At 38.3% G+C, this 23,608-nt stretch overlaps 1 protein-coding gene across 6 annotated transcripts in view; it reads right to left on the bottom strand.

Annotated features, from left to right (window-relative positions):
- Positions 1-17,689, bottom strand: part of ROS1 (ROS proto-oncogene 1, receptor tyrosine kinase) — a 73,216-nt gene extending 55,527 nt beyond the window's left edge. For 3 of the 6 annotated variants that reach the window (XM_021389647.1, XM_021389649.1, XM_021389651.1), the window contains exons 1-13: positions 17,361-17,689; positions 15,621-15,674; positions 14,500-14,559; positions 13,884-13,910; positions 10,764-10,824; positions 9,928-10,076; positions 8,406-8,544; positions 6,626-6,827; positions 5,851-5,927; positions 4,266-4,388; positions 3,075-3,259; positions 1,840-1,937; positions 800-1,311 (exon numbers count right to left, since the gene is read on the bottom strand). In XM_021389647.1, coding sequence (XP_021245322.1) covers positions 800-1,311; positions 1,840-1,937; positions 3,075-3,259; positions 4,266-4,388; positions 5,851-5,927; positions 6,626-6,827; positions 8,406-8,544; positions 9,928-10,076; positions 10,764-10,824; positions 13,884-13,910; positions 14,500-14,559; positions 15,621-15,674; positions 17,361-17,483 — 1,810 coding nt within the window. In that variant the 5' untranslated portion in view covers positions 17,484-17,689. Of the gene's footprint in view, positions 1-799; positions 1,312-1,839; positions 1,938-3,074; positions 3,260-4,265; positions 4,389-5,850; positions 5,928-6,625; positions 6,828-8,405; positions 8,545-9,927; positions 10,077-10,763; positions 10,825-13,883; positions 13,911-14,499; positions 14,560-15,620; positions 15,675-17,360 lie in introns of those variants that run through there. The other 3 variants (XM_021389648.1, XM_021389652.1, XM_021389653.1) reach the window with 3 other exon arrangements.

Raw genomic sequence — 23,608 nt, 5'->3', positions numbered from 1 at the left:
TTGCAAGAACCAAAAATTTCCCAAACATGTAGTTTTCTGGTGTTAACCAGGAACCAGGACAGCTGACCTATAGTGGTCAAAGGGATATTCCGTAACATATGACATCGCACAAAAAAAAAAAAACCTGAAAAAACTGTGGGCAGTTGACCAAGGGTGGCAGTTTCTGCTTGGTAGACTGACTGGGCATCGGTCAGTGAGTAGCGAGCAATTGCACTGTGCATCACTTGTTTTGTGTATGTATATATATATATGTATTATCATTACTATTTTTTAATCTTCCTTTTCTGTCTTAATAAATAGTTTTTATCTCAACTCCTGAGTTCTACTTTGTTGTTTATTTCCCAGTTCTCTCCTCCATCCCACAGGGAGTGGGGGAGTGAGAGAACAGCTGTGCAGTGCTGAGCGGCCTGCTGGGTTAAACCATAGCACTGTTTAAATACATATGAACAGAGGATAGTGACCATAGCACTGATTAAAGCCACTGCATCACTGGCAAGCATTTTCTGTGTGATATCAACTAACATTACTGCCACTCCGTGTCATACTTAATATAGAGCCTTGCTTAAAATCCCTTGCAAGTGAAAGAGCAACTATTCACCAATATAAAATTTTATTAATTTACGCAGAGAATTCAGTTATTTTATTGGAAAATGTTGAGTTAAATTCTTCAAATTGAGGTAAATCCGCATTTACTAGCTTTTGAAATCACTAAGGCCCAACATCAAGAACAGGAAAACCAGGAAGTTTTTCCTCTAAAAAGAAAAGGATTGGATTTCCAGGAAATAACAGCTGAACTTACTGGTTCCAATAGTGTGTTCAGGTGGACTCCAGCTGATCACAGCTTGATCCAATCCAAACAGCACTGTGACAAGCCGAGGAAGAGTTGGTAAAGGAAAAGGCTGAGTTGATGCTGCATAGAAAAGCAAATTACCAAAGCCAAAATACTCTGGATATTCCAAACTGCAATCTACAACATACTCGTTGAAGCTAGAACTTCCCATTTGAGAGGTCTCCTCATGGAAAACTGCCCGGCCATCTGTGACAGTAAATATGTTATCCTCATAAACAAAGCTCTCAATGTCATCAAGTGGCACGAGTGATCGCAGAGTGTGAAATTCTGAACCATCAAGAAAACTTGACACAAAGGCCTGTTCTGTTTTGTTGAAGAAAATAAGTCTCTTAGACTGGAAGTTGATTATGAAGTCTCTCACAGTGCGGGATTTCACAACTAGTGAAGCTGCAGAGGCAGTGTCAGGAAAGAGTGGAAGATTTGCTCTGTATATACCATCCTCCAGGAGACAGAAAATATACCTGGCCATGGAGTAAAACAGACTCAAATAACTACAGTGCAAGAGCTCTGAGATGAGCCATAAGTATTTTAATAGCTCAGAGATGTCTCTCTCTTTACACAGACAAAAGGAAAATATTTTTGGTGCTATATACATATATGTATACAGTCTGGAAGAATTAAGCACATCATTTTTTACTTTCTGGGAATCTGGCTGGCAGACTACTGGAGAATATTCTTTCTTAATACCTCAAGTATTAATCATAGACATTTAAGACACAAAGAGCTTTGTATTTACAAATGCACTGAACATCTAAAAAACAATTTTCTTCATGGGACATGCTTTATCTCTTCTAACAACCTAGTGAAGAAAATGCAGAAACAATATTGCATTGTTCCAAAAGTTTTCTAGTTGACTATTTGTTGTAATTACACTTTTGTTTAGGTAAGGGAAGAGTTTGAAACAGAAACCAGATGACTAACGAACTGAAGAAAATTAGAGGAGTTTTATAGCACCTTTGATACCAGAGCACTCAAAGGAGGACACTTACCCATTGTAAGGATCAGCTACAATCTTCCTAGGAGATGTCATGTAAAGAGGAGTCATGTCTTCAGCTGCTGTGCAGTTCTCTGTCTGACAAACGTATATCTGGGGAATGAGAAGAGAAACTGGCGATGCATAGGGAATTTGCTAATTGAGCAAACAAGCTGACTGGAGATTCTTTCAGGTGAACTCAGCAACAAAACACCCCAAGTCTAGGTCCTTCTGAGTTCCTGTGTTGACAGCCACCAAGAATATTTACTGCTCAGTGTAACAAGTACAAAAGCACCCCTGACAGCTTACCCTGAAAGCTGTCTGTCAGTCATCTTTCCTAGATGGAAAAGCCTGAGTCTAGAAAACTATGTTTTGAAAATCATCTAGTAGGGAAAGGAAAACAGGGAAGAAAATGCTTTTCCAATCCTAAAAGCAGGACTTCTGTAACTGGGACTTCTCTAAGCTGCAGTGACTTCAGAAAGCTCTGCTGTCATTCTGTTGGTCTGCAGCTCCATTTGTAACATTGTCTCACTACTGCTCAGCCAGCTCCCTGTTCCCTGAGTGGTAAGTGAAAGATTAAATAAATAAATAAATAAATAAATAAATAAAATACCCCATTGACCACTTAGGGCAGCTTTCTAGTCCTTAGTGCATTAGAGGAATACAAAGGTAAGTGTAAAGTCTGGGCAATATAATGTAATAGATGCTTTACAAGTAGGGAATCAGGTGCAGGGCTGCCATCTATACTTCTACTTCAGACTGAAGCAGTTGTAACCTCAGCTGTCATCACTAGTATGAAATACTTTCCCTCCTGAGCTTCTTTTTCTATCTGTGAAGAGCATTATAATCACTGAGCAGTTACCGCACACTGCCTTCCTGAGGAAGAGTGTGAACTGAACAAAGTAGATGGAGGAGGGAGTAACAGGAACAAAGTCATTCATTTTGGGCATAAGGTGGGCATGAAGTCAGTCTCAAAAATAAAGCAGTCGAAACCAAAGCTTTTTCTGTCCTGAGGAGAAAAATTAGACAAGGAGTCAGAGTTCTGTATAGCCTGCTTGCTTTAAATATGACCTGATTCCTCTTTTTCTTTTTTTTTTTTTTAAACGTGTGAAATGTGTGGGTTGAAGTTAAAAATCTATTTCTATAATTAAATTTTGTGCATGATAAATATAAATCAGAATTTCTCATTTAAAATAAATTATAGGATTTATTCCAGTGAAATATGAAATTAACGATGCCCTGGAGCGCTACCTTTTCATTCATGACAAAGTATATCCTCTGGTAAAGCCAGTCTACTGAGATCGATGTAATATTGCCCCAGCCGGTATAAAAGAGTGTTAGGTCAGACACATCAGACATATCCACAATTCCTTTCACCCAGATGGAATTCCCCTCAGAAAAATAGACAACTTGCTGATAAACATTCACAGAAATTCCTAAAAATAGAAAGACATGCATACATAAATAATGTAAGAAACATGTCTCAATTTTTCAGTTATTTTTTCTTATCTGTCTGAAAAAAAAAAAAGCACTTTTCAATCTGCAGCCCAGCAGCACAGGAGAAAAGTTAACTTTTTCTCTCCTTCACTCCTGGCCTTCATTCAGACAAGGAAATTTTCCCCTTTGCTATGTAAGTGATGTTATTGTGAGAAATTGCCCTTCAGAAAGGTAATTCAGACAAGAAGAGAATATATAAAATGCAAACCAATTGACACTGATTCTTCCTCTATAAGGCAAAGAGATGCAGTTTGTATCCGCTCACAAAGCACCATACACTCTAATGTAAGTTAGACGTTATCTGTTCCAGTTCGGTACTTTCAAATAGTATTTAGTCCGAGGCAACATTCATTCTCTGGCGTCTTTGTGGCTCTGTGAACCGCAGAAAATAAACTCAAATTTCCACATCGTCTCCAAGGACCACATACACACCAATGTAGATAAGAGACATTACAGTGGCAAGTAATTTGAGATAACATGGTAGTCTGGTGACTTAGGCTACTTAAATGCCTTGTTACTGATCTCTGAGCCCCAGGGTTATTGATGCTCTAGGTTCAGCCAGTATCCTTTGCTAATTTGTATTAATTCTTCAGTTTGAACCACTTTAGTTCCTCATATTCTTGTTGAGAAAACACAGTCATTAATCATAAGGAAACACATGCTTTTGTTTCATCTTACCTCAGTTTATGTAACTTCTGTAAAAGTCCAGCTCTGAACTAGTTGCCTAGATTGAATGGAGAGGTAGCACTGGGGAAAACAATTTATCTCATCATAAAGTGTGTCACTTAAAATAGATCAAATCATGTCTTGACAGTTTGCATTTCTCCCCATTGACTACAAAGGGAAGATAATACTCTCTCAGGCTGGGACAGTTCGTTCTGTCCTTGGGGAACACAGGCATAAGTTACACTTGAGAGTGAAAGAGAGATCCTGATGAGATTTTACCTGTAATGTTGCAGTGTATTATACCATTTTGCAGACAGTGGGCTGCTTCAAGGAAATGTTCCATGTATCTTTTCCTTAACGACTGGTTTCTGGATAGGAAGAGCCATTTTGCTTTTTCCTTAACTGACAAAAAGAGAAATCTGGAATTAAGATAGGCAACTACCACACAGAGTAATGTTGTTAATTCAGACGCATTATTAATAGACATGCATTTGCATGTGCATATACATATATACACATATATATTTTTTTTTATGTTAGAAATGACTGACTGAAACTTTGAGTGTTGAAAGGGGATAGAGTTATTCAACATTACACCAACACATTCTGACTGCTTGTGTAGGGAGTGAGTGCATCATCTGAATTTCACAACATTGGTTCCTATAGCATTAGAATCCCTAGTGAAAGAACTCTGGGGTAAAGGAAGCCCTGAGGATTTCCAAGGAAATTAAGGCACTAAGACATCCACACTGCCCTGAAATCCAGTGGAAGTGGGATATTTATATCATCAACATCACCACCAGACTTCTTTGAAAACTATATAATATTATACCACATAGCTGGGAAAGAGCAAAGCAAGTATGTTTATTTTATGTAATTTGTAAGGATTTTTTTCAAGGAAAAAATAATTTTCACAAGTAAAGAATGATAATGGGACAATATTGTCTTCTTCAATGTAGATTACACATATATATATATGATACATATGGTATATATCATATATTTTGTTCATATATATATAAAGGTAAAGAAAGAGAGTTTTGGTCACATTAGCTGACTTCTTACTTATACAAGCTGAAGTATCTCTCTGTGGAGAAAAAAATCTCTGCAGCAAATCTGTACTTTCTGTCTGGGCTATGTATAGCTGTGGAAAAAACAGCTAACCTTGCTTCTAAATCTCAGGACCCTGAAAGTTTTACAAGGTAGTTGCCTTCATTTCAAGAAGTAGTGTTTTATTTCTAACCAGGATTTGGTTAATTTCAGTTTCCCAACAAACCTTTCCTTATCTTTTTTCATCCAGCATAAAAGCCCTTCCTGCTATTAGATACCATTTCCTCATATGGGTATCACAACACTAAGATCAAATGCTGTCTTAATCCATTCCTGGATAATCCGAACAGATTGAGTTGTATGCATGTCTCAAATGATGCAGACACTATAAGTCATTTTGGTAATAGTCTCTTTTTGCATGAGATAACTGTGAACATTTTGACAAGAGTGTGTAATATGATATATTCAATGTTATTAAAATAAATATGTTTGTTTGACGTGCATTAAGATCTCATATAAAAAATGGAAGTATATCTTCTCAGTCACTGCCTCAGATGACTGATGCATTTTTCATTTGTAATATAATTCAAGTTGGATTTGTACGGCCCAACTGTCATCTCAGGTTATTACTGGGCTGTGTAGTACAGTAATGCCTACAGCCAAAGAACAGGGCTGTCTGTGATGTACTGCTGCTTCCTCAGTGTACAACTCCTTGTAATGCATTATTTACAGTCTAAATATTGTTCTCTTCTACTGGGGACACAGCAACCCAGGAAATGTGATTTTGTCCCCAGGAACTTTGCTACTCCTCTACCTTTGGATTCCGGTGTTGTGATGTTGGCTTCTGCAGGGGGTCCAGCTCCAGCCTCATTAACAGCTACAATACTGAACCTTTGGTGAATCAAAGAGACAGGTTTTGGTTTGGGGGTTTCTTTTGAGAGATTGCTTGAGAAACATTTTATCAAGCAGAGCAGCTGTAACAGAAGTGCTTTCCTTCTGGAAAAGATCCATTTACATAAAATGCTTTTGGAAATCTATAAGAAAAATATAACCAATCAGAATCTGATTTCCCCAGCTATGAAAGGTGGAGCAACAATAGTATTTTCTAAGCGTAAATTTCAAATGGGGTATTAGGCTCAGAAGAGTAACTCAATTTCCTTTCAAAGGAAGATCTGTATTTACCAGTGCAAGCAGAATGCAGGTTCTTGTATTTAACAAAAATGGAGGAAACTTTCCATATGTTTAAAGAAATAGAGAAGGCTGTTTTACCATTTCCTGAATACACTGAAAACATGCTATGCAGACTTAAACAAACAAACAAAATAAACAACTACGAAAATGCAGCCTATTGCCCTGTATCAAATTGTTTTTCCTTCCTCCCCACCTGGCTTCCATAAAATTATAAGAAAGATAAGTAGCCTATCCATCTGGAATGACTCCATCATCTCAAGGTAAGTACCAGTGCTTTTGGCAAGAGAGTAAGTAAACAGCATGATTATCTAGATACGGCATTTAGACACACCCTGTTATGCCTGGACCAGATGTGGTATAGCACCCTTGGCCATGTAGAATATCTTTTCTTTCTGTACCTGTAAGTGCTATTTGGGAAAGTAGAGTAGAACTGAAAGCTATGCCCTCTTGATGCTCTCAACAGTTCGTGATTCTCACTGGTCAGGACCAAGTTGTATCCAACAATCAATCCATTGGGAAAAAGTGGTGGAGACCAACTAACTTCAACAGTGTTTGGACTTGAACTCTGAATATCCTTAATGATAGGAGCTGTAGTGGGAACTGTAAAAGACAGAAATAATTTATTCTGGAATGGTACTTAAGACATCAATTTTTTCCATTTTTGTGTACTTTTTCAATTTTATATCTGTTAATACTGTCTATAGTCATATTTATTATCATTAATTAATTAACACATACTTTATAAGCTATTGAGAAATTAGATATTAGGATCAGGACAAGTACTTATACAAGTACTCATACAAGTAACTTATACAGGTAATTTCCTATTTTGTGTGTACAACCTTTCAGCTCTTCTTTCCCATATCTCAATCTGCTCCACATGACAGCAGACAGAAAAGTAACAGTCTGCCCTGTGAGATGTTGTCCTCTAAATTGTGCCTCTTCAGTGTTATATCCGTATTGCATTTTCACTGAAAATGTCATCTATACAGTTCTCTTCTTGTAAAAAGAAAAAAAGGAAGCAGACCAAGCCTTACAAGGTGACTTTTAACATCTCACATAGATGGGACCTCCAACACGGTATACTTGGGAATCTGCTGAAAGCTAAATCTCAGTTTTCATAGACCTTTCCCTATCCTCTATTCTCTGGTCAGATGGATTTTTCATAATCCATAAAAAGATATCTTGAAGTTATTCTTCCTTCTACTTCATATATTAAGAAGTTGGTTGGTTTTCTTTATTTTTCTAAATAGGAGATGCAGGGTGAAAGTGAAGGAAAAGAAATATATGTCATATAGGGACATGAACAAGTGCTTTAGATTTTAGATCCTAAAGCAGTATTGTTTCAGCATTAAGCTCAGTAAAGCTGGAAAACAAAGTAACTTGAAATCATGAAAACTATCTTTTTTTTTTCTGTGAGATTATGTACATTATACCATGGGATGAAAACTAAAAGTCTATGGCACTTTCCTCAATGCCTTCTTCAAGGGTATATATAGCTTTTAGTATGAAAATGTGCATATATCACAAAAAGAAAGGAAATGGTATCCATGCAAGATTCCTGATAGTAAAACATTTTTTATCTCAGTTCCATAAAACACTCGTAACATACCATGACATCATGTACTGTCTATAAGACAATAACGTACCAGGAAGTTATATTCAAATATTACAACATTATCTGCCTTCTCATATGAATGATGTCTTAACTGAGGAACATTTTAAATGTAATTTCTATCTCAAAATAGTGGAGTGCAGGGAGATTCCATATTTCTGTTGTGGATATACAGACTTTTTACATATGAGGAAATTAACTGGCATGTTGTAATAAACATTTCAGAAAAAGTGGGGTTTTTTTTGTTGTTTTTGTTTTTGTTTTTTTAATTATGTCCAGGAAAAGGTGTGTATTTCATTCAAAAAGTTCTTGTGCATAAAGTTATCCAATGCATCCTTACAATTTTGACTGTGTATTTTTCCATGCACATTTTTAATACCAAAAGTAGTTCAAATAAAAAGATTCTGTAGTATTTTTGTTCAGTCCTGTGCAGTTGCCTAGCATAAAACATGCATACAATTCTTGAGGTTAAGCATTATTTTTTGCTGTGAAAGAAGCAGGAAACAAGGAAACCTAAGTGTTTCTAATGCGGTCCTGAAAGATGTGATAGTCCAATTCATTACCTCCAGAAGCATGGGTCCGGTAACTGGGACTTGATGGAGAATGGAGCTGCAGCTGAGAGGTTATGATCCAAACTACTCGAAACTCATACTCAGTGAAGGCTTGAAGGTCCTTGACTGTATATGAAGTTTCAGATACTACCTAGATCAATGCATAAACACACAATTTTCATCCTTCCTCCATCTGGAGTTACTACACAGAGTGTTACCTGCTCAAAAAAGTCTGATACAGCAGCATACATATTTCAGGATTCTGGAGTGTGGTATCCTAAGTTTAAATGAGAACAAATTCTGGGAGTTATTTGTGGCACAAAATTTGGTCTTTCTTCCTTTCAAAACTTTTTACCTCCTCTTTTATTCAGAACACACACACAACCAAATCTAAACAATGAATGAACATGTGGAAGCATAGATGCAATAGTAAATTAGACGAATGAAGTTCAAAAACTAAAATGGTAAGACAATGTAGGCACTATATTTTAAAATTTTGATGTATGTACCAAAGGTTTAAGATCCAGTGCCTCCTAGTTACCCTAAAGTATTTATGGTCAGAAGTTATTGCTCCCTGTTATTTAACCTATCATTAATTCTAAAGAACTTCCTGCTTAACAAATGGTCATCATGATTTTTTGTACTAACTTGCTGTACTCTGTAAATTGTTTCAAGAGAGATGATGGCAAGATAACAAGTATGCGGTTGACGCAAAAGAACTTAATACGAAAATGACCATACTGAATCAGAACAAAGATTTACCTAGCCAACTATTGTGTCTTTTACAAGAATCAAAAAAATATCTCTAAGGAAAAGTGCCTCGGGGGAAAAAGAAATAGAAAGCTCTCAATTATGTTTCTCCAGAATAATCTCAGTCTTGATGTCTTTAAAGATTTCTGAGGATCAACAAGAAACAATGGCAATATCTGCATTCAGTAGAACTACTTTTTTTCTACTGTTATTTTTCCAGTCGTTTTTTTGAACCCTATATAGTAATTTTAGTAATTTTAACATTTAGCAATTTAACATCCACAGGTGTGGATGAACAGCTTAATCACACATGCAGTGATGAAATACCTTCATGAGCTTGTTTTGAACTTGCTACCTGCTATTCTCCTTCAAGATTCCTGTGTTGGAGGAAAAGGAATAATTGCTCATTTCTCAGCTTTTCACACTACTCATGATTCTGGAAACTTCTCTTATGTGTCTAATGTATTATCAAATGTCTTTCTAAAATAAAGCAAAGAGCAAATTATATACATAACCTGTGCCCTACAAGTATACTAAGAATCCTAACATGTTTTACCGGTCTTAGCAAATTGCTAGAAAACAATAAAGGGATCACCTACTTCACCAGTAAATTACAGCCACTTCTGTTCCAAAATCTGGCTATTACTTTCTTTCCTCACATGTTTTTTTGGTGTGATTATACTCTATTAATAAATAACCTTCTTTTTTTTTTGTCCCAGTGAAGCAGGACTGGATTATAAATCCAAAGAAACGTTGCAAAGTAGAAGGAATTGCCTGTCTTTACCTCTGTGTATCTCCAGTCTCCAGGGAGCTGATGGAACTTCCACTGGATAATGTATTTAACCTCAGAGATACTAGCTGGCTTCCAACCCAATGTGATGTTGTGGCTTCCAATGGTAGATGCAAATGGTGCTCCAGGCTTGTTCAAATAGTCTGAGGGGAAAATACAAACTAAGAGTGAGAAAAATCCCTTCATGGCAATCTCTGGGCATATTACTCCACATATATGACAGCTATGAAGTCAGTAAAAGCACAGAAAAGGATTTATTTTAAATATTGATGAATAAATCACAAGACATTTTAAACATGGATTCATAAGTAGGCCTGAACTGGGCCAAGTTCAATGAAAGCAAATGTAACTACAATTCTGCACTTGCGTATATCCATTTGTAGCTACAGGTACCTGGTAAATGTCTGCTGAACAGAAACTTAGAGAAGGTAGGGGAGACTTCTGTAGGGAGGATTTTCAGGTAGTCTATTTCAACAGTGCTGTATTAGCCTAACTGTTCCCATGTAAATCACAGGAGCTTTTGGCAAAGATTTCAACATAGAAGTCAGGTTAAGGATGAGCACTCTACAAAGTATCACCTAAAATAGTTGATATTGAGTTCAAAAAGTCTCAGGTCCATGAAAGGGAGGGAAAAAAAAGTGTTACTACAAGACAAAGTTAACTTCATTTTTATATGAAAAATAGAAGAAAATGATAGTTTTCTGATGAAACAAAAACATAAGACATCTTTATTTTTTTTTTCCAAAGAAATCCAGACTGTGAAGCAAAGCAGTAATCTGAAAACTGCATTTATCAGAAAGTGAATCAGACAGGACCACGCTTAGTCTTACTCTGTGCTTCAACACCATATGCATCCTCTGCACAACTACAGCCAAACTTGCAGGAAACTGTCTGTGTGGGAATACAGAATTTACTGGTTAGTTTTGTGGAAATACATAAATTTCAAATACATACAAATCCTGTGGGCATTTTAAACACACAAAAATCTTGTGGAAATAATTACATGCTCTAAAAAAAATAAAATAGCAGAACCACAATCTCATTCCAAAGAATTTTCTGAAAACCATTCCATCAATTTCACTGAGCACTGAATTAGGGCTTTCATCCTTACACACTGTTTCTTTGTGGAAAGCACAAATATGGAGCTGTATTAAAGCTGGAAACAGAATTCAATGGCTACCAAGGAGTTAGGAAATAAGGTTTTTTAACTTAGTGACATATTTTACATGTTGTATTTCACTCTTTCCTGCGTCATTTATTTCGCATGAATGAAGCACATTCGTACAAGGAATTTTCAAAATGGTTGAAATCAATAATTTGTCAGAGCAGCCGTGGCTAATTCACACCTCCTTGGTAGTATTTATGTCCTGGTTTTGGCTGCAATCAAGTTAGTTTTTTCCTAGTATCTGCTATGGTACAGTGTTTTGGATTTGGTATGGAAATAATGTTAACACATGACGTTTTAGTTGTTTCAGAGCAGTGTTTACACTAAGCTTCTGGTAATGCCCTGCCAGTGAGGAGCTAGGGGTGCACAAGGAAGTGGGAGGGGGCAGAACCAGGACATCACACGGCATTATGAGGAACTATAAAACTGGAAGATCTAGCTGTGGAGGCGTACCGGTTCTCGGGGTCTGCCTGGGCACTGGTCAGTGTGTGGTGAGCAATTACCTGCTTTTTATATTCTTCTATCATCATTATTAGTATTATTTTCCCTTCTTTTTCTGTCCTATTAAACTACCTGTACCTCAAGTTTTATCCTTTCTCCAGTTCTCTCTTATATCCCAGTGAGAAGGTGAGTGAGTGTACAGCTGCATAGTGCTGAGCTGTCTGACAAGTTAAACCGCAGCCAGTTACTACTCCTGCTGTGGTCAAGTTCACAAAGCTGTAATCATGGCATTACCCTGGGGCAGTGAGTTCACCACACTCATGTCTCAAAAATACAAAACTCCTAAGAGGTTTCAATTTAGGTAGGGAATCTAGCTGTGTTACCATGCTTTATAGGTACTCAAGAGAACTTAAGAAGAGATAGTAACATTTTCCAGATGCATCTCAGTAGACTAAAAATGACTTATAAGGCACAGCCTCCAGAAAATTCAGAACTTTTGTATTTGGACTCATTTGATTCTGTGAGTTTACTTAGCCTGTAAATCTTGAAGTTTGTTTCATACAGCAGCCATTTTTCAAGTGATAATTAACCTTTAGACCGTTCAGAGGCAATTTCTTTGATTCCAGGATATCCACTTCTGGCACCCTATGGACACTGATAAGGCATGTTATTTCAGACAACTCACAGTTGCAGCTAAGATGGATGTAAAAACTTGTTTAGCAGTGTATCTCCACATATGTTATCTCACATCTGAGCAGTAGGTGCCATGTGTAAGCATTTAAAAAGTTTTCCCAAAGCTTTCATACTCAGAAAAATAAAATACTTCCAACTGAATTATCATGATTATTAGAAAGCAAAGGTCTGGGTAATAGCAGATATCAGTTATCAGCTATAAGTTGCAGCTTTACTTTACAATCAGGTACTGCCTGGTTTGTAGGGGATCATGCCATCAGTTTTACAAGCTGATTCATAGTGCTTTCAACTTCACTTATCACAGACATTTTCACCCATTTGTGTTTTGTATTGTTTTTCTTTCTTCTTCTTCTGATCTTTGTCAGCACCATAAATCCAATTGTTGCTTGATGAAAGAGGATTACTGAAGCTCTGGCTCTTAGGAATTTTGAGGGAAATTTGCCATCTGCTATGCCTGAAAACAAGAATTTGTCTCTACCTATAGTGGCTGCCCCTTTCTGTGCATATTCCCAATGAATTCAGTGCCATTCCTCTGTTCCAAGGTGAGAGGTAATATTCAACAGGATAATACTGCAATTAGTAACAGTAATTGGACTTCAGTTTTGGGGTGTAGCCACTTGATAGAGCTGAGCCTATGCCAAAGGAGAAGTCCCACTCTTACCCCTCCTCCTTTCCCACAGACTGCAGTGGTCTGATCCCCTGCATGCAGTATATGATGCTTGTCTCACTGCATGAGGAGTCAAATCAGCCAGCTGATCCAGCAGAAAGATAATCCCGAAAAACCCTTGCAGTTTGTGAATTTAACTGGCATATTGTGTGGCCAGACAAGCAAAAGCGAACAAAGAAACAAACAAAAAACACCCCACGCTGATTCTTTGTTTCTATAGAAGTAAGTTGATTATTTATTGGACAGTTCCTATGCTCCAAAACCATCTTATTTGTAAATCATTTAGCTTATTTGTTTTCAGTTTCACAGACTGAAATGCATGCCACTGCCACCCAGAAAATCAATCCTTCCAATTACATTTCCAGCCTCCTAGCAGGTTTATTCTCCAGCTTCTCCACTGCCCGCTTGCCTCCATCTGGATACAGCAACTGGCCTCAGCGGTCCCAACTGCATTCCTGCAGTCAACAGTATCCCATCCCATGCTCCAAATGGCACCTTCTTGAATTACATTTTATTTAATTCATGTCCTCTATCCAGTCAGGAATGTATTTTGCCTATTCTTTCCAGTCTAGCTTCCCCTTCTTTCCAAGCTGGTGTCATTCAGTCTTTAGTGAGCATTCTTACTGGTTCATCCTTGATAGTATCAATGAAAAACTGAATAGAACAGAACTCCTGGGAGAGCCTAGAAAATAGCTTAAGTAGGTCTGTATTGTGTCTCATGCTGGTGGGATCAGACTGCTTTCTTTAAAGCAATATTCCTTGTTACAGAGCAGCCTTCAATGCAAATATGCCCTTAGCAAATATGCTGGAAAGGAGGATTGTATATTCCAATACATAACTCATTCTTCAGCTTTAGGAAACACAGAACAATTAGACCTGGACAGATAGATATGTTTGTGTATTTTCTTAGAACTGTATGAACATTGTAGGAGCTGAAATTATGACTATTTTAGGCTTGTGCCAATCTGATAGCATTTAACTTACCTCACATTCTCTGGTGTATGTCTTGTTCTGACAAGTAGCAAATAAATGAAACATAGGATTAGCATAAATATGATCAAGGAGTATTTTTAACAGATACCAATTAATCAGAAATTTCTTACAGTGAAAGTACACTACAAAGTTTGATCATTGGTGAACTGTGAAAAAAGGAAAAGCTACACCTGAAAAAAAAACAACAAACACAAACTAATGAAGACACGTTCTGCTTTTACATCTGTGTGTAACAATGAGATAGGCTGCAGCAAAGTAAAATCCTTAAAAGCACTAATTCTTTCTCAGTGCTTGAAAACCTCGGCAAGTGGTTGAGCCTGATGAATTATAAAATGCTCCAAAATGTTGACAAATACAGTTTAAACTTTTGATGTTACAGGTAACTTCTATGTCAAGAATTATTATTGATCCTATTGAGTCTCTTCCAACTTGAAATATTCTGTGATTGGTTTCCCAACTGAGAAATTATAAATGCACTGAAAAAAATATAGACTTTACGTCTTTTTTATAGAAATGCTGCTCTGATTAATTTTTCCAAATCTGCCATCATCCGTATTTGATGAGCAAGAGACAAGTGCTATGGAACCCACGTTAAGGCAATACTCACACATTTCAGTGGACAATTGACCGGCACTGTTGCATTCCAAAACTGACATCCCTGTATGCACTGCAAAGATAGATGGTGGGTTTAAGAAGGACTTTGAAATCACATTTTTAAAGAGAAGGAAAACTCCAGTGCTAAAGAGGAAAATGGCTCAGAGCCACTTGTTCATGGGGAAGAAGTAACAGATAAGCATTATGCAACACAGCCAAGAATGGTGGAATGGTAAGTTTTCAAAGATGTAATAAATAGCATGTGATTTGAATTTGACTTTGGATTTGTCTTCTTTATTCTCTCCCATCCTCCTCTTAATAATTGTGTACATTTTTCCTTTTGAAGAGAAGCTAGAAGGCAATGATTTCAGAAGCAGGAGCCTCTGACATCATGTACTACAAAGCCTCATGAAAAAAAAATAGCAAGTCTTGATAACAATGAGCAAATAGTCAAGTCATCTTTGCTACGTATTGTCATGACAACACAGCCTTTTATGGTCCCAGTATCATAAATGATCCAGCCTTGCTAGATACCAGGTGCTGAGAGGCTGCTTCTCACTAATCTCTGCAGAAAATACCGATAACTGAATTCTCCACAGCTAGTCTAAGAATATATATATAACTACCAGCATCAACTGTGTTTGAAATTGGAAGGAGGAGAATATTGACTTACAAGAATGCTGCTACAGAAAGTTCATGTTAAGCTAAAGAATCTCCTGGTATCGGTACAAACCTTTGAACTCATACAGAACTCTAAATTTTAAACAATTGTTTTAGGTTTTCTCCCATGAAACCACTGAGAAAACAAAATAAGCAAAATTGAACTGTACAAAGCTAGCTGATGAAAAGTCTTTAATGATTTACATTTTGGGGATTACACTGGTTTTGCCCCATTTTCTAAAGAATTTCTCGTTTTGAATCAGTGTGATTATGAATTCTATTGACAAAATCTAGACACAGAGTCAGGCTCTATACACAGAGTTTTCTTTAAGCAAAAAACCTGATAGTTGTCCCTTTAATCTAAGCATACGACTTACTTACATGTGGTCTTTGACAATATGGTCATTGTACTTGAGTTATTCAAATAGCAGTAATGCAAACTGTCAGTAATTAACAAAGTAAACCATTACTCACTGCTACATTGATGTCACTAACATTGCAGAGGTTAGTAATTCCAAGTTCTCCTTCCTACAAGAGGAAAAAATACATCTATTTTTACTGAGTCAAAATGTTCCCCCCCAAATTATTTTATTAAATTTAAGCATTGGTTTCTTGTAAAACAGAATTTCTTTGACTCATGTTTAGTCATATGAATAAATTTATTGCTGACACACAGGTATCTTCCCACTTGAGACCAATTTCAGAGCACCACAAGAAAGAAGATTTGGCAGAATCCAGTAGTGTTAATTTAATTATCTCAGGTAGGAATTTGGCCCTCCTCCCGTCATTCTGGTTCACTGAATCAATAACAAATGCTTCTTAAGTAAACAGGGCATAAATGACAATCTTTGACCTCTAGAGAGCAGAAAGACTTTCCTTCAAGCTAACTGCCTTTTGTCTGGCCGCCTTTTGACAGACTTTATGCAGCCAAATGGTGACCAGCCTTCCTCTCTGGCCCAAAGTGCTTCCCAGCCTATTTTTCCACGTCACTCCAAGTATGTAAAACCAGTCAGGTCTTGTGAAGTACAAACGATTTGGAGGTGTATATAAGAGCCTTTGAAAAGCTGAATGCTAGGTCTTCAGTTTGATCCTGTGAGCAAGTAAGATTATTCTTAACAAAACAACACTCAGGAAGAGATTTTCAGCATGCTGGGGCACAGATAACATGACAGTAAGTAGAACCCCAGACCCACGCAAAGCTGTCACAAAGTAAATGTGAACACAACAAGTAGACTGAAGAAGAAAAATAAGATTTACAGCTCTCAGACTCATCTGAATCCCTGTTCACCGAACATGAATGCGATTTTCCTGTCTTTCAAAGCTGATAGGAAGAGCAACTCATTTCTTATTCTGAATTAATTTAAGCTTAAATCAAAGGATCCCCATTAAAGTTATCACTGCATGATAGGCTTCCATCATGGAAAACAATTAACTCTTTCACTGGCGCTAGAGTTAACGAATAGTTCTAAAGAAACCGTCAGGCAAATGTATGAAACAAAATGGAGCAGGTGATAACCTCCTGCAGTAGGTTTACACAGCCAATTAGCCCAGAGGCACAAAATGTACTTTTTACAGAGCAAAGGTACATGGTCTTCTAAACACATCAAGGTTTCAAGCAAATAGAAACAAGTAGGTAACTCCAGAGAGCCTGAGGTAGAATTATTGTTTGGATTTGTGAGCTTCTGCTTATCTTTGTTGTGCATCAGTAGAAGGAAAAATACTAAATTCCCCTTGACTCAAAGGAATACTAAGAAAGGATTTAGCCACTTGTTTTACTTCTTAAAGAAATACCTAATATTTAAGTGATTTAAAAAAGAAACTGAAACAAATTCAGGATAATTGTGCAAGCAATTGTGTATTTACAGTGTCTCAAGGATTATATGAGAAAAATCACAGACTAGACAGAAACTGGATAGTAAAGTGAACAAACTGAATGAAAAAATTTCTCTCCACCACCCTCCAAGGTTTTTAGAATTTGTAGTAATTTTGGGATCTGCTGAAACAAAAGCATAAAATGAAAACTCGCACAATCTGGCTAATGGGATTTTTTCTTTACCAGGTTCTACAAATTCAAATGTGAAATATTAGTTCTCATACTCTGCTTTTACTCAAATATACTATTAAAACTAAAAACTTGATCTGTAACTGAAAATTCTTACAGTGCTAACAACCAGATGTACTTCAAAAGATTAAGTACAGTTTTTCAGAACTTACCAGGTTACTTGTACATAGGTCTTGACAATTTTTTGAGAAAGAACAATATGCAGCAGAAATCCAAATGAAGTAAAAAGTACCAAGTCTTTTTAGAAGCAGATCCCACAGGCAAATGTTCCTCATAACTTGAGCAGTTTCATCTGGCAGACTGATTCCTTCCTTGATTTGTTCATACAAACTCCTTCAAGTCTAGGTGACAGAGACACTACTGTGAAATTTCTACTTTTCAGTGTATTAAATATTTTTAATTCTTTGTTTACAGTCCATTCCTTGTACGACCTTTCTGCTTCCCGGAGCAGCTGTCTTGAAATTGCACAACATCTATTTCATAGTTTCTTATTAAACCACTGAAACAAAAGGGGTGACCAATGAAAGTCAGCGTATCTCCTTACATAAATATCATTAACGTCAAGAGGAAACTAAGCACAATGCTTTCAGTCAGGTGCTGCAAACAACACGGAAGTGGAAAGATGGAGAAAAGAGCCCTAATCTTAACTTTTACTACGATCAAGCTACTGCTATGTATTTTCAAATGTCTACAACTAAGTGCGTTTGTTCGTGATTTTGAGTAACTTTGTTAGAACACTACAGGTCATATCAGTCAGTATAAAATATTATTTAATTCTATTCAATACATTTGTGCCTGTATTATGGAAGAAAATAGAAATAGGCAGATTAATCATATATCTGATTTAGAGAGAGGTAAAGTGTCCTACATCAAGTTGGACACCAGTAATTAAATAAGTCAGTAGGAATTCAGGCTTGAGATACTTGCAGCTTCCAGGCTGTGCACCTCTCTATTGTACTAGCAGAGCTATCCACAAAGTAACTGTGAATTGGAATAAGAAATCAATCCATCTTATGTATTTGTATGTATAAATAGATGCTATGGTATTTTTTTACATGCGTTTTGGGCAGTTTTGTGTGCATATATTCACAAGCACAAAAGTAACATAGCATTTTAATGACCAGTTTAAACTGTCACATCCCATCGATGCACTTATCCACTCATACCCAAATGCTTCTCCACCTTTGCACACCCAGCTCATTTGCCAGGAAAATGTTCATGTTTTCATGCAATGAACTAGGCTGAGAATCTGGTTAACGCTAACCCAGCAACAACAGAAACAAATTGGTTAGCATTAACCCAAAGTTGTTGTCTCTGAGTCGTGTCACAGCACAGTTCCATGTACTGCTGCGCTCACGTGTGGTGGGTGAAAGGAGCAAATAGCACAGAGGCAGGAGTAAGGGATAAGCCAGGCTGGAGGAATCTGAGGGACATTGCGGAGCACATGGCCTGAGGAAGAAAGGGCTTCGTGGAACAGGATCCTTCCTTTTCACCCACTTGTCCTGGAAAGCCTTGAGGGGCCTTCTCACTGCTGCCCAAGGGAATTGCTTGCTGAGAGTGAGACCATAGGCTTCCAGATATGCCAGTGTAGAGGAGTCATTGCCTCAAAATTTTGCCACTTCTCCACTCCAGACGGCTGCTGCCCCCCTCTAACCCACCAGCAAAGCTGCTCAAGAGGAAACTTCTCAGCTCCAGCCAAAATAAACCAGGTCAGGCTGATTGCTTAAAGAGTAGCTCTTTGCTAATCCAGCTCAGCCTGGCTGAAGAAGCTTTGTCAGTGCTCACAAGAACAGCATGTCTGGAGTGGGAGTTGGCAACAGGCAGCTGTAGGCTGTGATACCTTCCACAGGCAGTGAAGTATGTGTTTTGGGTAGAACTTCTAGAGATCCTAGGACTCTCAAGATTTGGTCTTTAGGGCTAGTAGGTCTGCATGAGTAAATTAAATATACCCATGTCAGTTTCCTAACATCCAGACCAGGTATCATGGGATTCATGCCTTAAAACTCTCTCACATTCCAGAAGTGAGGTTACAAAAACATCAATGTAGAATAGGCCTTAACTTTTACTAACTCCTAAACTATCCCTGGAATATGTGATCACAAGGACTGTCTTTGCTACTGCTTCCCACATTTTCTCAACTCCATTTACTCCATTTACTGCCCACGGCAGAGACTGAAAAAAGGCACAGTATCAGCTTGTGCTGGGTTCCCACCAGGACAGCTGGTGACCATGCTTTTGAACTTCCACAGGCTGAAGGATCGTATTGTCCCCATGACAGACTCACTGATCTCAGGCCTGCACTGTGCACCTGCTAGATGCAACTGGTTGGCAAAGCACAGGTCACACTGAATGTGGGAGCTAAAGACATCCTACAGTATAAGCTATAGCTCCTACTACCCTGCTGGAAGGAAAAGACAGCAAAGGTCTGACAGTTAATGCTCTTCACAGGTCTGAGGTTGTTGATGTCCAGGATACCAGGGGCCTGGAGTGGGTCCAGGTGAGGCTGGGCAATATTTGTGGGGGAGACTTGGCTGACAGGAGGAACTAGTTTGGGGCACTGGAGGATGTGTCTTTGGTCTTGTTTGGGGCTGCATAAGGAATAGCAGTGGGAGGTAGAAGGAGGGTTCAAATTAAGATCCTGATTGGGAATAAAGTAAAGGTGCATCTGAAAAAACCAGAAGTTGGCAGCTGCATAAAATGCTGACATTTGACTTTCATGGCAAGGAGATTTGGTTACTATCAATTACATGTGACACTTTCCTTGTAACTAAAAAGATTTGTGCTTACTGATACTGATAGGTCTTGTAAGCATGCATTTGCACATCCTCATATGCATATGCATACCTTGTGCAAACGGGCTCCAACCATTACTGCAATATAGTTAATCAAATTGATATTAAATACCTTGCAAGTTATCTGCTCATTTTAAGAACGAGATTTTTCTTAGACTTCCAATACTTTTCCACCAGGTGTCACTGTAACATGCCATAAACAAGGACCTTCCGGGAGAAAAAAAAGTAGCACTGAAATTTCTCCTTTCTTGTTTACTTTCCTTCTAACACACTGATCAAATACTAGCAGCCATCTGAGCCACAGGATTTTTCACTTCAATATCAAGAAACTGCCTTCAGTGAGAGAGTGTTTATGGGCTCTAGAAGCCAAGACTCAAAACCAAGGTTTATAAAATCTTTAAATGATGGAATATTGAGCATTATTTTTTAAGCATACCTCTTCCATAAAACTTCGTCCTGGCACAGAACTAGAGATCCAAAATCTGTGAGAGTACATTAATAAAATTTGTCCATTTTCATTCTAAATCTACTTACGGTACACCATTCCCTTCACCGCAAATACCAGAAACGGGGGGGAAATGTTCTACGATCTGCAAAAGAGAACAGTATGAATGAGCAGTAAAATAAGTGTAGTGAATAAAAGAGAAAAACAAACTCTCGTTATGATTCCACATTTGTACAGATGTAAATATATCAGAGTACCTCTCCAGCTGTGGATTCACCTTTTAGACTCCTTTGAGAGTGATAGAAATACACGCAGATGAATGATCAGCCTTGACATAATGAATAAGGAATCGTGAAAAATAAACGTTATTTTTGCCAGCCAGAGAAAAAACATCTTCTTTATACCTGGAATGGCCATGATAAGACAAATCCTTCCTGTGTGTGAGCATGAACATTTTTGTTTGTATGTACACATAGATGGTATAGTATATGCAGGGTAGTGATATAAGAGTTTTAGTGCTCCTGTGCACGTACAAGAAGACTTACAGAAGACTGAAATTGTTTGCTTGAGGTGGGTTGGCAGTCTCCCCTACTATAACTCCCATGTACAGACACAAAATGTTACCCTCACTGTCAGGGCAATGAGTTGGGAATTATCTTGGGGACTGTCAAAGGGAACAGTCCAATACATTAACAGAAGCTGATGCCACCTTCAGATTGTTTCAGTACGCCAGAGTGAAAGCTCCTGAATTTCAGGGCAGCTGCAGGCTGACCCAGCACAAGAGCCATTCCATCAGCCCCGTCCTGGAGGCACTGACCTCCATTAGAAAGGCAGGGCAGCCAGCTCAAGGTAACGCTCACTGCAGAGATCTAATTGTAATCTGCTCCCACACAAGGCAGGCACCTAAAATCTCACCAAAGGAAACAGTTAGCCATGACCACCTTTTAAACATGCCTACACTTGGTTTCACAGAACCACAGTGCACAGCAGCAATTGGAAGTACCACAAAAACAGAAAAGGTGTTGGCTGAGGAGGCATTCCAAAGCTCCCAAACATACATTCGGGGCTGCTGGTGCCCAAGTACATAACAATAAAAATTCCCAGAAGCTGGGATCTCATTCATAGGTCTGGTCTTGGTAAGGATATGGAATGGGAGAGGTGAGAAAGGAGGGACTGTCATTTCCACAGCAAGTTGATTTACACAACAGAGAAATAAAAAGAAAATCTCATTTTCACTTATCAATGTCTAACCCCTTTGTCTGTTAGGAGTAGCCTTGAAAAGATATGCAGATGTAAAGCCCTCACTAATGGTGACTGATTTTTACTCTCTTCCAAATATCTCAGATTATTCCCATTTTCCCCCCAGCAATGGGACCTCATTAGCTTTTGAATTTCTCTGCAGTGTAAGTGAACAAGGACCCTAAGGGCAAAGAGCTCCCTTCGCTGCCCCTGCCTTCCTCCTCTTCCGTTTGTTAGGGCAACTGCTTAGGCAGCTGTTTGTCTGGCAGTCACAGCCAGTCCTTTGAACAAACAGAGGGAAAATCATACAAGAGAAACCCCTTGGAGTCTGGCTCAAGATTTATATCTGTCTCTGCAGATTAGGGAAGAGGGGGTAAGGAAGAAAAAAAATAGCAGACTGTTAAACTGGATCAAATTGGAAAGACAGTAATGCGTGAGATACTTACCTAAACCAGTCAGGAGACAGGGATTTGTTTCTATTGATCTGCAGTAATGATGACTGGAGAAATGTCTCATTAAACGAAGCACAATGATGGATTTCAGACTAGGCAAGTTTGAGCTGTGGGGATTAACAATAGTGAGAGATCTGAAAGGTAGGCCAGAGCAGAAAATATAAAGAATGCTAAAGAATAACGTGGATCTATGGCTGGAGTATACTATGATTAATCACAAACAAAATCAGCCTTAAAAAATGTTCTTGCATGCTAAAAAAAAACAGTATATCAAAGCTTGTTAAGCTGCATTTGTGTAATAACCCTATACAACATGAGGGAGAAAGAGAGCTAACAAAGTGACAATAAAAACCTTGCTGCTAAGTAGACAAAACTTGTATTTCGTACAGCATTGCTTTAAGTAGGATAGGTTGGCAATGTATTTACATAACTCTTTAGTGATTTGTTCAACTGTATTATCTATGAGGTACCTTCTGACTGTTAATTATAATTTTAGAATGTGGAGACAACTACGTTTCAACACACACAAGCAGCACACAGGGCAGCAGTGCAAGTGTTAAGATGGCTATATGCAGCATGTCTGAGGGGAACTGCATGGAAAAGATTTGCAAAGTTTTTTAGAGATGAACAGGAGGAAAAGAAGACTGTATACTACAGAGGGAGTGACTTACTACTCTGAGCGAGTAGATGAGCACATGAGAAGGTATAAAGCCAAGATTAGGAGAAAAAGGCAAAAGGAACAGCAGCAGTAGTAATGGATTACATGATCTTTGCACAGATTCTTGGAACAGTCTTCACAAATATCTTCCACAGAAGGCTTTAACTCTAGCACTGCCTGGTTTCCATGGTGTTCCAAAATACCTGAACGCTTCATCTCCCAGTAGCTTCATGAAAAGAAACAGAAATCTAGAAGTGATCGTGGAGGCTGTGACAGCCTGAGAAACAGCAGAACCCACTTAGAGGAAATGAGTGGCACTGGGTGATACCATCCCTCTCATTTGCCTGTAGAAGGGCCTGGATGCACTACTACTAACCTGTCCATCTAGGGTTTCAAACTAAATGCGCTGCGGAGGAAATGTTCAATTGGGAGAAACTTCCTGGACCTACTAATGTGAGGAACTGCCGGGGATGGTAACCCAGGACATAAGTTTCAAAGACAATAGCAGGTCAAAAGATAAATGCTGTGGGAAAACCACCTTTTTGCCTTGACTTGCTAACATGCACTAACACCACAGACAAACAAGTCGACTCTTAAGGATTTATCCTCTAAAGGTTCAAAGCCCATCTGGAGCACCAGTAGCTGCCATGGCTGAAGAGGCTCCATCTCCTCTGGAGAATACTGTCACACTCACGGGGGTTGCTGCCCAGGTCCACCTGCAGAGAGAAAGGAATGAGCATGCCTCTGGCAGCCCCAAACTTGGCTCAGTGCTGGGAGATAGCCCCACTGTATCAGCGCCAGCACCCGCTGGTAC

Source organism: Numida meleagris, chromosome 3, assembly GCF_002078875.1.
Source record: "Numida meleagris isolate 19003 breed g44 Domestic line chromosome 3, NumMel1.0, whole genome shotgun sequence".
Taxonomy (NCBI): domain Eukaryota; kingdom Metazoa; phylum Chordata; class Aves; order Galliformes; family Numididae; genus Numida; species Numida meleagris.
This window is presented reverse-complemented; position numbering and strand designations above follow the sequence as displayed.